The following is a 13,489-nucleotide window of genomic DNA, read 5'->3' on the forward strand; positions in this document are numbered from 1 at the left end:
GTCTGCTAAGAAGCTCTGGGAGAAATTCCTGGAACTACACGAAGGAACCTCTGAGGTAAAATTTGCGAGACGAGATCTGCTCAGAAACCATATCAGCAACATCAAATTAGAAGAAAGAGAAACTGTTGCACACCTTCACTCAAGAATAAAGGAATTCATCATCGGACTCTCAAATCTCGGAGAAAATGTAAGCAACCGAGATTTGTTAAGGTGCACGTTTAACGCATTTCCTAAGACTACTGAATGTGTATCATTAGTATATATTTATTATATATTTAAGGATCTAGAATTAAGTGCATTAGAAGAATTATTTTCAACATTTAAAGTCCATGAAACAAGATGTGCAGATCTGAAAAAAGTTAAAGCACAACATTACCTTAAAGGTAAAAACGGGCGAACGAGATTCTGAATCTTCTCTCGATGATGATGAAACGACACTCATGGTAAGAAAATTTAGAAAATTATTTAAGAATAATAAATTTAATCAAGTGCAGGATAATAGAAGGAAAAAAAAAGATAAAATGCTACCACTGCAATGAAGAAGGGCACGTGAAAGACAACTACCCTAAATTAAAGAGCAAGGACAAGAATAAGGACAAGGAGAAGAACAATAAGCCAGCACTGACCAAGTATAATCTAAAAGCGGCGTGGGACGAAATATCGTCCAAATCAGAGATAGAAGCCCTCGCCGGACTTACGCTAGTGGCAAATCACCAAGAAGACAAAGACGAAACAAGTTTATCCGAAATGAGCATCGATGAAGGGGGTGGGGCGACATCGGAAGAAAGCAACACTTCAAAGGGAGCTTCAGATTACGGGATCGATAAGGTAAGTCAGATACGGTCTCTTCCTCTTGACAAGTTATTTCAGTTCGTAAAAATATTATCAAAAAATTATTGTAAGTTAGAAAAAGAAAATAAAGAGTTAAAATCAACCTTAGCTATATCTTGTCGATTAGATGATCTCGACAAAATAAAAATAGAAAATGAAGAATTAAAAACATATATAGAATATTTGAAGGAGCGTGCATGCTCACATGTTCAAAATATTATAAGATATAATAGTTTAAATTGATATTTTAAATACTATAAGGGTCAAATTAGGAAAATATCATAGAAATATATTTCTAAGAAATTTTTTATTAATCCTATACGAAGGAATCTATTTTAAGTTCCAAAAATCATATTTAGGTTAATTTTTTTTTGGCTTTTAGAGAGAATTAAATATTTACTTTCATTAAAAGGCTTTGTCTAAAAGTGATTCTTGTTCCAATAACTAAAAAGGTATAGTGTCTCACTATAGTCTAGAAGTCAATTACTGAAATAAATGTTTAATTACTAACGGTAAAGCATTTATTTTAAAATAATAAAAAAATTATCTAATGCTTTCAAACCCATTGTTAGAAATTATTTAGAAGATAATTTTTTTTAAAAAAAAAAATCATCATTTAGCTGTAAAAAATTTTAAAATATTTTTTATTTTTTTTTGAAAAAAATATCATATTTTTGGAAAATATTTTTTTTTGAAAAATTTTATGTCGGCCCAACTCTTAGTAAATTTTTTTAATTCATTTTAAGACTCCAATTTTTTTTTTCAAAGTTTTTAACGTGTTTTCCCTTAGACCTTGTTTTAGAGTTTTTTTTAAGAAACTCATTTTTATTGTGATAAAGGTGGATAAGTAAAGATTAAGTCTAGGGGAGGATATATCTTTGCCATTAATTTTCATAATTTTTTTGCACATTATTACTTGCAAAAATTTACTTTATTATTATTGGTTTATGTTTTTTCCCTAATTTAACTTGGGTTGTTCATATCAAAAAGGTAGATATTATTAGTATCCCAAAGTAGTTTTGATGTGATCAACCAAGTGAGGTTAGATCCTGTTGGTATTTAACCCCTATGTTTAAGCATGCAGAAACTTAGGTGCACAGGAAGTCGAGCGAAAGACGCAGCTAACGAGAAGGACGGTACGGGAGAGAGCCGACGGGCTCGGTGCGTCTGAGGTACGAGGTGCTGCAGAAGAGTGTGCGGGTGGACGAGAAGGAGGCACATGACATTCTCCGAGGGACTAGAAGCCTAAGCGGAAGTTTGCTCGAGAAAGTCGGAAATTGGGTTCGGGTGAACCCTATTCCGGATGGCTGAAATCACCCAAGCAAGTGGAACCGAAACAGAAGATCCAGACCAATGCGAGCGAAACTGGAACGAAAGACTCAGACCAAAAAGTCAACTAAGAGTTGACTTTTGGTTCCGAGCGCCTGGACCAAGTCCACGCGCCCAAACCTGGTCCGGGCGCCCGAATCAACTGAGCGCCCTTGGGCGCCTCACCCAGGGGGAGCCCTATCTGCACGATCCGGGAGCTCAGGCAAGGAATTTCATCCAAACGTCAAGTGTCACGAACCGTTACGACGGGATAAAAGTTTATCCCCCTCCAGACATCTGGAACCCTTCCAAACGCTCTGACCAGGGCTATAAATACAACCCTTGTCCCAGAAGGTAGAACAACACTTGTAATTAATTCATTTGCAATCTTGTTTTATAATTGAGTGTTTCAACTAATGTAAGAGACTTCTTCGCCTAAAGAAGACCTAATTGTAATCAAGTAAAATCTTTGAGTCTCTTCTTTTTTTTTTGGATCAATTTTCTTTTGTACAAATGTTTATGTTAATATAACTATAAAGTTATAAAGTTGAGAAAGATTTATTTTTATTATACAGATTATTCATCCCCTCTAGTCTGTCGCCAAATGACCCACAAATTGTGAATGTTAAGGAGAACGTGAAAAATGGAGAGTGCTTTGCACTTCAGGTACATCGACTTTATTGGATTACAACCAAAATGATCATTACAGATAATAGGGCAAAAGAGCTTGCGGACACTTTAAATATGCTTAATCGGAACATGGCTCTTCAAGCACGCCAGCCCTGTGTAATTTTCAGTAATGAGTCATCATCAGTCATGGAAACCTCAATTACTTTCGAACCGTGCCCAGACACGAACATGAAGGTTAAACACTCCTAACAAGAAATTTCCATTTCTTGAAGACAGCATAAACGTTCTGAGAGATGTAAAGATTTATTGTCAAATCCACCGGGAATGCCATGATCCTAGATCAAAGGGTTTTGAAATTGTGACAATAGCCATTTGACAGCACGAAACTCAATATTACATGGGAAATTTGGCGGTGGAAAAACCAATTCATTATAGATATAGTGACACAATAGATATTCTGACACAAGTTTAAAACATAGTCTGAAATCTGAAACTGAGTCAAGCTATTGAAATGGACCTCCGCTAATCACGTTCACTGATTGCTGTTAGATGTTCGTCTATCTCCTCTGTCGATAACACTCTGAATGCTGGATCCTCTGCTTTCACAACTCCCACCTAGGAAATAAACATTTATATTCACAAACGTGTACATGGAAACAAGTAATGTATCTATCTGATGAAGAGGAAATTATATGACCAATTTTCTAGTCAGAAATTTTCACAGAATGGATAAGCTATTAATAGTGACTGAATATGCTCTCCACTATTATCAGGAAATCCAGTCCTCACAACTAAATTAAGAGATTACCTCTATCTCTGTAGCTTTGAAATCCTCTTGCAGAACCGATTGCAGTGCAGATATCGCAGTCTGCCAAAATAAAAAGGTCAATAGAATATCACTTCACGAATATTTTAGCTAACAATGACCAATCATTCATTGAGAAAAAGGTTGTAGTGTAACATAAGATTACTGAATAACTAGATTCCTCTGAAACTATGAGAAAACAGGTAGGGCTCTAAAACAAGTATGTTATTTTCATCTCTATAACATATATAAGCAGCAGTTTTAAAAGAAGAGATATTCTAACTAAAAATAGACTTGCTAACTATTCATAAGCCACTAAACATGGTTACTATAGTGTAGATATTGTTAGTATACTAAAACGTATTAAGCCAGATTAGAGTATCCTTGCAATCCTACATAAAAGGAAAATGTGTAAGTTATTTGAAATAAGTGATCTATTGTAGTATACTACTATATCGTGTAACAATAGATCTTATAGGCATACCTGCACAGTTTCCTCATATGAGAATGCAGGATCATTCTTCATTTTCTTTTCCAGGAAGTTGATTGCTTCTTGTTCTTTCAGGCCAGCACTTGTCGCCTGGAATCAAAATAATCAAAGCAATGTATAAACAAACAGTAACCAACTACATTTACAAACAAAAGCATGCTCCAAAACTAGCTATTTACAGGAACTATAAGGATTAGTTTATTGCACCTAATAGCATTCCTACAAGTGCCATAAAAGGTATTTGCATTGAGTAGTAATATGACTAGCAAAAATAGTCAAGCATATTGCTAATCAGCAATTTTGGTTCTGTTTGTTTCGTGTAAAATATTTTTTAAAAATTTTGGAGGCAAATTTTTTTTAAAAGAAGAGCATCTGTATATTTGGAATATGGGGAAAAAATTTTCCCTTCCAGATTGAACCGGTCTGTCTGGAGGAGGTTGGGTTGGATTGGGTGATCTAAGCAGGACAATAAGGTTAGTAGGTCAAGAAGGCTGATCCAATCAGGTGTCAGGCAAAACAAACAGAACCTTTGGATACAGTTTTAGCAGCTCAAAGATCGATACATTGACAAATCACAAAACAATATCAAGTTGACAATACTAACTGATTTAGTGAAGCATGATTTGCAACCGAGCAACAATACATCTAGCAATAATGGATGGAACTAAAAATATGAGATTCATATGATCTTCAATAAATTTTTTCACATAAGGTAAAAGTTTCATTAGGTGTGTATACAGGTTACTTCTCATCAGACAGGAAGTACAAGGAGAATTCTTCTGATACTACATATAGTAATTTTTTGTTGCATATTGGACTATCAAGACCCACCTAGATGATAAAAACGATCAATTAACTTTGTTAGCCTTAATCACTGGTCCAAAAAGCATAAGCTCAAGTAAGGATAATAGTTCCAGCATCTAAGTTTATAACCTCTTTGATTAGGCCACAACTCTTCATGTGAAAGGGCAGCCCGGTGCACGAAGCTCCCGCCATACGGGGTCCCAGGGAAGGATCCATTGTACGCAGCCTTAACCTATTTTTTGCAAGAGGTTGTTTCCAGGATTTGAACTCGTGACCTTTTGGTCACATGGCAACAACTTTACCACAACTCTTCATGTGAATCATCCATTATTGATGGCATGTAAGGCCAATGATGGCTGTGTCATCACTGTTCTAGAAACACCTCGCCGAATCTGTTTTGAGAGAACTAGCCTATTAGCTTTGTTAAGTACAGCCATTAACCCAAATGCTTATACCCAACTTAATAGTGTTTCCCTCTTCTAAAGTCTATGAACTCCATTCACTCATACCTCTTCATGTTATTCAACTCTATGATTTAATAAATCATTATCAATGATGATTTGAAAAGGGAATAATAACAATATAATCCATTTATTAACTAATATGAGGCAATTCAGTAGTTTGTACCTCAGAAGTCTGGAAAAGCGAATGGGAAATGTCCTGTAAATTTAACATGTAAAAGTTGACCAAAGAACAAATTACTAATTATCTGTTACTTATTACATGGTAACATATATTTCCATGTAAGAAATGACTAAGGGCATCATCCTCGATAAGACATTCTCATTGAATAGAATTAAATGGAATTCCCTCTTATGCAAGTATCTCCGTCTGTTTTTCTCTTCCCTAGTACATTGCAATTGAGTTATAGGCCTAGAATTTCCAATACTTATTAGAAAAACACCATGAAAGAGTAACAGGTATCTAGAAAGGAACTACAAAAATCATATTTATCATATTATCAAACACATAATACAGTTCAGTTGGATTCTGTCAGCAATAGCATGGTTCACGCATTACCTTCCAGATTGTGTCCTCCATATTGTAACGGTGTTAATTTATCAAAGATCATCCACCAATGATAGTATTGTGCTAGAGATTACTATGATATAAAGGCAAGTAAAAATATATATTATATGAATTTCAAATTCCGACACCTTGTGCCCAAAAAAATGGCCAGCTGGATCACATTTGAAGAGTTGGGGTCCCTTCTCCTCATCAATACCCAAGATCATTGCAACTGCATTAAAGCATCATAGGATGAGAAAGACAGAGAGTTCGAATCTAGAAGAACACTCCACTACCATTCGTCTAGAACTTTAATAATCTCAATGATGTATTGTAAACAAGAATCTAACCTATTCCAAGAGGCCTCATGTAGGCATGCTGGGTATATATCTGTGATTTATCTGCAACCCTGCACATTCATGTGAGAATTTTTTCTCTTAATAACTGGCAGATTATCTATGCTACTGAAAGAGAAGCAGAACAGTTTATTCTGAATGCAAGGACAGCTATCCATAAAATGATATAATGAACAAACTATGACCTGCTTAACACCAGAAATTCAAATAAGTGAATATGGTCAATATAATTCAAGTAACTAACAATATGAATTAATAAAATGAAGGTGTCCTGAAATCTAAATCCACTTTCACTGGAAGTCAAACTTGACCAGTCATTGATTAACAAGGGAGATCTTTGAAACAAACTTTGGTTAATGAAATATCAATGTCTTGATCAGTAAAGTTCATTATGAGGCAACACTTGAATGTCAATTTCCTAACCCTAATATCTGCATAAACATGTCATGTTTTGTTCTCCATACAAAATGAGCATTAGCCTATCCCAGATTGAAACCAAAAAGATTGGCATTGGCAAGAAAAAGAGATGGAAATCACAAAATCCTAATTGCAACATTTCCAAAACTAGATATTAAATCTTCAAATTGCCTCAAACTTGTTATTGGCTATCTAGGAGAATAACACGAAATGGAAACCATAATTAAGGCTTTGGAAGCAACTTTTAGTTGGACAAAATTAGTGAAGTGTACGTGCATAAACTGGTAATGCATAATGGTTATCAGTTTAAGACCATACAAGTCTACAAGGTGATAAATAGGAAGAGGATGATAGTACCATTTGGAAAATACATCTACAGGCATCTCATATCCCCATTTAAAACGAAATTCTGCTGCTTCATTTCTTGCTTGTTGGACCAAGGACCTCGCATCAGCTATAAAAGCAGTGATGAAAGACAAAGTCAATCATGCTGAATAATATATGCATTGTAATATTCAACTCAAAAAATATGATTTAACATTTCCAACAACTCTGGTATTCCATCACAAATTAAAAGATTTAAAAGATGTGTACGTCCTAATTCGCATGAGATAATTTTATACACAAGGATACTAGAAATGTATTGCATAGCAAGCAGCTATAAGGATGATGAACGGTTACATATCTGTGCGTCTAATATTTGAGATGAGGCAGCACATAAAGATGTTCTATGAGGTTATGGTCTCATAAGTTTAAAAACATCAAGTACCTTAGTATCCACAATGATTGGATGCGCAACAAGTTAAAACTGTAAGGCTATAATTCACTAGGAGGAATACATAAATTTACAACCTGTCATCCCTGTGGCTAAGAGTCCAAGGTAATTTGTAATGGGAAAGAGATGCGTGACACTGGTCTGGTCCAATAGCTTATCCTGCATCGATATTCCCACGAGAAATACTAGGTTACATAAACAAACACGAGAAGCATTCCGCACCCACAAGATGATGAAAGCAAATGAGAAACACTCACAGGAACCTTCTTCTGGGTGACAACGCACACCGAATCCTTTCCACGAACTCCAATTGACGTGATACCGGACGCCTTAACAGCCTTAAACGCGTATTCTGCAGAACCAAAGACAAATTCACTTGCAGCTAAAACCAAACCTAGATCGGAAGTTTCCTCATGCACATCAATACCTCGAGCACGATCCACATTAGGGAGAACGCAAAAAAATTAAATCTTTCCCTAGGGTAGGAATCGAGGACCTAGGGGGCTTACCGACTTGGTAGAGACGGCCTTCAGGAGAGAAAATAGTGATGTGGCGATCGTAGCCAGCTCCAGTTCCTCGACTCATGGCGTTTCTCTCAAATCTTCACTAGATCGATGGCTAGGGTTTCTTTGGCGATTTAATTTGTAGGCGGAAAGGGGCAGAAGGCTCGCACCCTGCTGCTTCAGCTCCAAGAAATATGTTCTTTTGCAATTAGACCCTTCTCGATTAATTAAACTGCAAATATTACCCTTTTCTAGTGAGAACTGAGGAGGAGAGGAAGACCTGACAATTTTTATTTATTTTAGTGGTGACATGTCAATTTGGTATACTGGCTACGGTGTCAATACGGGCTTACGGGTCAGACATGGGCCATAAGGCCCGAAATTAATTAGCCCAATTTTTTGTCGTGCATGACTAGCCTCGCCGGACTTATTTTTAAATAAAAAACTATAAAAGCAAAATATTTTTAATAAATTTTAAAAAATATTTTCTAATTTCCTATTAATTTTAAAATAAGGCATGGGTTGGGTTAGGTCACTATTAGTACATAATACGAGAAAATTATTATCTCTCTTACTACAGGAGAAGGAGATGATTTTTATTTTGTAAATGACAGAACTTAGTTTTTTTTTTGACCTTCAATATTTTTTCCTATTTATAATTTTTAATTAGGGACTAAAGTAGTCGGAGTCTAACGGCTTGTAACCAGTGCTAAGATACATATTAGTTTTAACGGTGGAGTCAACTGAGATGATATATGCGGATTGTGGTCCTTGAGCATCGATGCTAACATCGTCCGACTAGCCTCCTCTTTTTACCGACGTTGATGTTATCATCCGGGCTAACCTTCTCATCCCCTGACATTTTTTTTCCTTTTCTCACATGTAAATCTCGTTCTCATCCCTATTAGGCCTCAGGCTACAGCCCGAGTAGTCACCAATATGGTTCCGTGCTTGATTAGTCCAGTACAAAAGGGAAGGCATTGTCTAAAGTATTAAGCTTCTAACAACTACTTTTCCGTAATACAACTTGAAGACTAGTTGCTTTATAGATTTAAACTAAATAAACAAAATTATTGGTATCTCACAAAGTGCATTTATATTCATGATGCCTATTTTTAATAGTTAATCGAAATATCTCTCTAAATTTATAAGATGTCTCATTAACTCACAATTCAAAATGTCCAAAGCTCTTCGTCAAGAGATAGAATTGCAACTCGCTACCGTCATTGTTAGCAACTTGCTTGACAGTTTATGAAGAGATAAGCCGTCACCTACGCTAAGTGTAAGTGTAAGTGTAAGTGTAAGTGTAAGAGAATCGCGCAAGATATGGACGCCTGCCAACCCAATCCTCTTCCTCTCCTTTGATGATATGCCCTCATTTTTCTTAATTTCCCAAGTTTTATTTGCTTCCATTTCCACGTTTTATTTGCCTCCATTTGGAAAGAAAGAAAATAATCATTAAATTTGCTCTCCATTATTTCGTCACCTCGTACACGGCACAATTAGGTCATTAATAATAATAATAATATTCAATATTTATTTTGCCGGTGGATTCGAACAAGGCCATCCAAATCTCGTGCTTAAATTAAATTTCCCATCCCACATTAATGAGGCAACGTTTATTTTTAGGATTTAATATGTTTTTGCCCCATTAGTCGGGCAAAAGTCAAAATACCTTTCTTTTATTATCTGATGGTAAGATAGGGTTCGTCCCATATGTGGTCAAAGTAATCAACGTTAGACGGGGCATTCGATCGGATGAATTACCTTCTCGATCAGCAAGTAGGATAACTGGTCCAACACTTCGACAACTCGGTCAGACACCGAACTTCCGATGCTCATAAAGCTCAACCAGGGAGGCACGAAGGCCGAGCGGTCATCTCGCTCGGCAAACAGTGGATGCAACCTTACTCGATAGGCAGGACTCCTTCGGCCGACAGGGTGAAGCCGGCAGCAGCCCATCGGGCTAGCAGACGCTCGGGCCGACCGTTGCATCATCCAGACGGCCGACTGGCCGAGCAGCTCTCCCGCTCGACCCAATAACAGACAAAGGGAGCAGTTGGTAATATCTTCCTGGGAATCAGTGTCATTGACAAGCGGCGTGGTCGGCGGCAGGATCAGATAGAGAATCATACGGTGGAAGCTTCCACTGTCACGTCAAGGATATGCCCGGGCTGTTAAGGAATGACGTCCGACACGCTTTTCTGACACATCCTTTCCATGTACGATTTGAGAAGCGCGCATGCCTCGGGAAGTGTGCACGCGCCTCTCAGGAGCCCTATATAAGGACCCCCAGATTTTGTCGGAGGTATGCTTCGATCACTGTAGCTACAGTCACGTTGCTCCTTTCTTCTCTAGTTCATTCTTCTACTGTCGGTGATTGACTTAAGCGTCAGAGGGTCATCCCCAAGGAATTCCTCCCTGGCTCGGCACTAACGACTTGTGGTTGCAGGCTCAGCTCGTCGGAGGTTCACGACATCTTCGGTCGACATCTAGTCAACGTGAGCGTCGTCTACCCAGCGCCCGTCTACTCGCTCTCGGACAGGATCAAATTTGGCACCGTTTGTGGGAACGCACCTGAATCCGAGCGGAGAAGATTGAGGAAGCTGGATGTCTCCACACCGTGACACTCACTCCATAAGAGGTCAATGCGTTCATTCAAGTACAAACGGCGAAATTAGTCGAGCAGCAGCAACAAAAGGTGTTGGCCGATCGGCTGGCATAGCAAGCAACATCGCCCTCGGGAAGGCGAGCGGCGCATGAAGACCGGCCGGAGCAACTCTCCATATGGGGACAGAACAAGATGTTGACTGGCACTCTTGGAGAAGTTCCGCCAGCGCCCATTCCATTTCACCGGGCGTTATTTCAGACGCCCTCAGATATTGCTCAGGCCAACCAGGATAGGGGTTCCTCAGAAGAGGCCCCCGCTCAGGACGAAAGAAAAGGCACAGCGCCCCGAGCCGATTCATCACCCGAGCGGATCAATCGACAATTTTTAGAGGTCATTCTGCAGGATCTGCTACCGAAACACTATGCTCCCTTAGCGATCGAAGAGTATAACGGGTCGACCGACCCGGATGACCATCTGGGTAAGTTCGATAATGCTGCTACCCTTCATCAGTACACTGATGGAGTCAAGTGTCGAGTCTTCCTCACTATGCTCTTCGGCTCGGCCAAACGGTGGTTTAGAAGGTTGTCGGACGGGTCTATCCGAAGCTTCAAAGAATTCCGAACGGCTTTCCTATACCACTTCGCGAGCAACAGGCACTATCAGAAAAACAAGTGTCAGCCTGTTTTCCATTAAGCAGGGCCAGAGGGAAACTCTACGAGCCTACATCAATCGCTTCAACCAGGTAGCGATGGATATCTCCTCAGTCTCGTCCGAGACCATGATGAACGCGTTCACGCAATGGCTCGTAGATGGGGACTTCTTCCGATCGCTCGTCAGGAAACCGCCTCGCGTCTACGACCACATGCTGAAACAAGGTCAATGAGTACATAAACGTAGAAGAAGCCCAGGCGGCCCGAAGGAAGGAGGCTCTATCCTAACCATCGGCGCCGACTGAACGACGATCGTCGTCCAGGCATCAACCTCCAAGAGGGCCCCGAGCTGAGGGAGTATGCCCACACCAGGAAGCAAGGCCACATGCCGTCCAGCATGTTGCTGTAGAACGGTCGAATCACAAGGGGAAGGTATAGACCCCTAGGGGTGTCAAAAATGAACCCGACCCAACGACCCAACCCGAGTAGATTCGAAAAAAATCAGGTTCGGGTTGGGCATTTTCGGGTTCGGGTCGGGTTCGGGTTGGAGGGTAAAAAATTTTCGGGTTGGGTCGGGTCGGGTTCGGGTTGACCCGGGTTGACTTAAATATAGGGTTTTGTGGGTTTTTTGGGGTTAAAGCAAATTTTATTTTAAAAATTTAGATGTTTTTATGTATATTTGAATGATAATGATGGAGTATTGAGATAAAAGTGAAGAATTATAGGGAAAATAGCCCAAAAAAGATGTCTTGAATCAGATTTTCGGGTTATATGGGTCGGGTTCGGGTTGATCGGGTTGGTCGGGTTTGGGTTCGGGTTTAGGTGTTTTGGGTTGAACTCCGGTTCGGGTCGGGTTCGGGTTGGGTTAAAAAAAAAAACTCAACCCGACCCAACCCGACCCGACCCACCTGAATTGACACCCCTATAGACCCCTTTGTTATGCTCATTCCATCAGTCTGCATCTCACAACACCCGCGACTGTCGCAGGTTCGATCCGGTCGCCCAACCGGCGCCTAAGAGTTATCGGCGCTGATCCCCTTCTTCTGATCGATGACACGAGTATCATCGGGTCGATCGATGAGAAGAAGCAAGGCGATCACCAAGGCGCCCTCATCAGAGAAGCGCGGAGCCGACAAGAGACGGGCGCGAGCGAAGCAGGCCGTCCGCTCGAGAGGAGGAAAACCGAAGTAATGCTGCTCGAGGCGAGATCAACATCATAGTTGGCGGGACGACCGGCGGAGATTCCAACCAAGCCCCAAAGTCACACGTCCGGCGGTTAGAAATCCATGAAGTGGCCTATAGCCGGGAACAGGTCGTTGGACCCGAGATTAGCTTCGGTCCCCATGATCTCGAGGGAGTCGAAGTACCACACGACGACACACTCATTATTCGAGCGATAATCGCCAATTACACTATTCATCGTATATCCGTTAACATAGGCAGCTCGGTCAACATCATTTTCAAGAAGGCGTTCGACCAGCTCCAAATTGACAGAGGCGAACGGTTGCCAATGACGACCCCTCTATACGGGTTCACCCGCAATGAAGTCTTGCTGATCGGCCAGATCAAGATGGCTATCTCGCTCGGGGAGGAACCACTCTGGAGGACAAGGGTCACCAACTCTAGTAGATAATCCCTCAGTCTACAATGTCATTTTGGGGCGTCCGACCCTCAATGAATTTTGAGCAGTCGTTTCAACCTTCTACCAAAAGATTAAGTTCCCGGTAGAAGATCAAGTTGGAGAAGTAAAGGGGGGATCAGCTGGCTGCTCGAAGATGCTATGTCGAGATGGTCAAGACCGAGGCCAAGACCGCTTGGAAGACACCCCAGGTGGAGGTAAACACCATGACCGAGAAACCCCCTACTTTGGTTTATGAAGAGAAAGAAGAGGTGCAGATACATCCAGGCCGAGCGGAGGCGACGACCTTCATAGCGTTTGACCTAGAGGCCGGGCAGAAGGCCAAGCTGATCAGTTGTCTCCAGCAGAACCATGACGTGTTCGCCTGGTCTACACATGAGCTGCTCGACATTTCCCCGAGCGTCATGCAACATGAGCTTCACGTCTGACCAAACGCTCGGCCGGTGAAGCAGAGGAAGAGAGACTTCAGTGCTGAACAGGATCTGATCATCGGGGTGGAGATTGAGAAGCTGCTGGAGACCGGCCATATACGCGAGGTTTAGTTTCCGAGCTGGCTCGCCAATGTGGTGCTGGTCTCCAAGCGGGGCAACAAGTGGAGGGTCTGTATCGACTTTCGGGATCTTAACAAGGCATGCCTGAAGCACTTCTATCCCTTGCCTAGG

At 40.6% G+C, this 13,489-nt stretch overlaps 1 protein-coding gene across 1 annotated transcript; it reads right to left on the bottom strand.

Moving 5' to 3' along the window:
• Positions 1 to 3,053: 3,053 nt before the first annotated feature.
• On the bottom strand, positions 3,054 to 8,123 carry LOC122008064 (proteasome subunit alpha type-6). Its single transcript, XM_042563647.1, has 9 exons — positions 7,934 to 8,123; positions 7,682 to 7,776; positions 7,502 to 7,583; positions 7,007 to 7,103; positions 6,227 to 6,285; positions 6,026 to 6,108; positions 4,059 to 4,154; positions 3,578 to 3,637; positions 3,054 to 3,384 (listed from the first exon to the last, which is right to left on the bottom strand). The coding sequence occupies exons 1-9, from the start codon at positions 8,007 to 8,009 to the stop codon at positions 3,292 to 3,294; spliced, it is 741 nt and encodes a 246-aa protein (XP_042419581.1). The 5' UTR covers positions 8,010 to 8,123; the 3' UTR covers positions 3,054 to 3,291.
• Positions 8,124 to 13,489: the final 5,366 nt, after the last annotated feature.

Source organism: Zingiber officinale, chromosome 8A (assembly GCF_018446385.1).
Source record: "Zingiber officinale cultivar Zhangliang chromosome 8A, Zo_v1.1, whole genome shotgun sequence".
NCBI lineage: Eukaryota > Viridiplantae > Streptophyta > Magnoliopsida > Zingiberales > Zingiberaceae > Zingiber > Zingiber officinale.

Excerpts from the sequence above, each read along its gene's own strand:
- LOC122008064 (XM_042563647.1), bottom strand. The coding sequence starts at position 8,009 with ATGAGTCGAGGAACTGGAGCTGGCTACGATCGCCACATCACTATTTTC. Across the intron at positions 7,584-7,681 it reads TCACCCAGAAGAAGGTTCCT|GATAAGCTATTGGACCAGAC; the intron begins GTGAGTGTTTCT and ends ATATCGATGCAG. Across the intron at positions 7,104-7,501 it reads CTTAGCCACAGGGATGACAG|CTGATGCGAGGTCCTTGGTC; the intron begins GTTGTAAATTTA and ends CTGCTTTTATAG.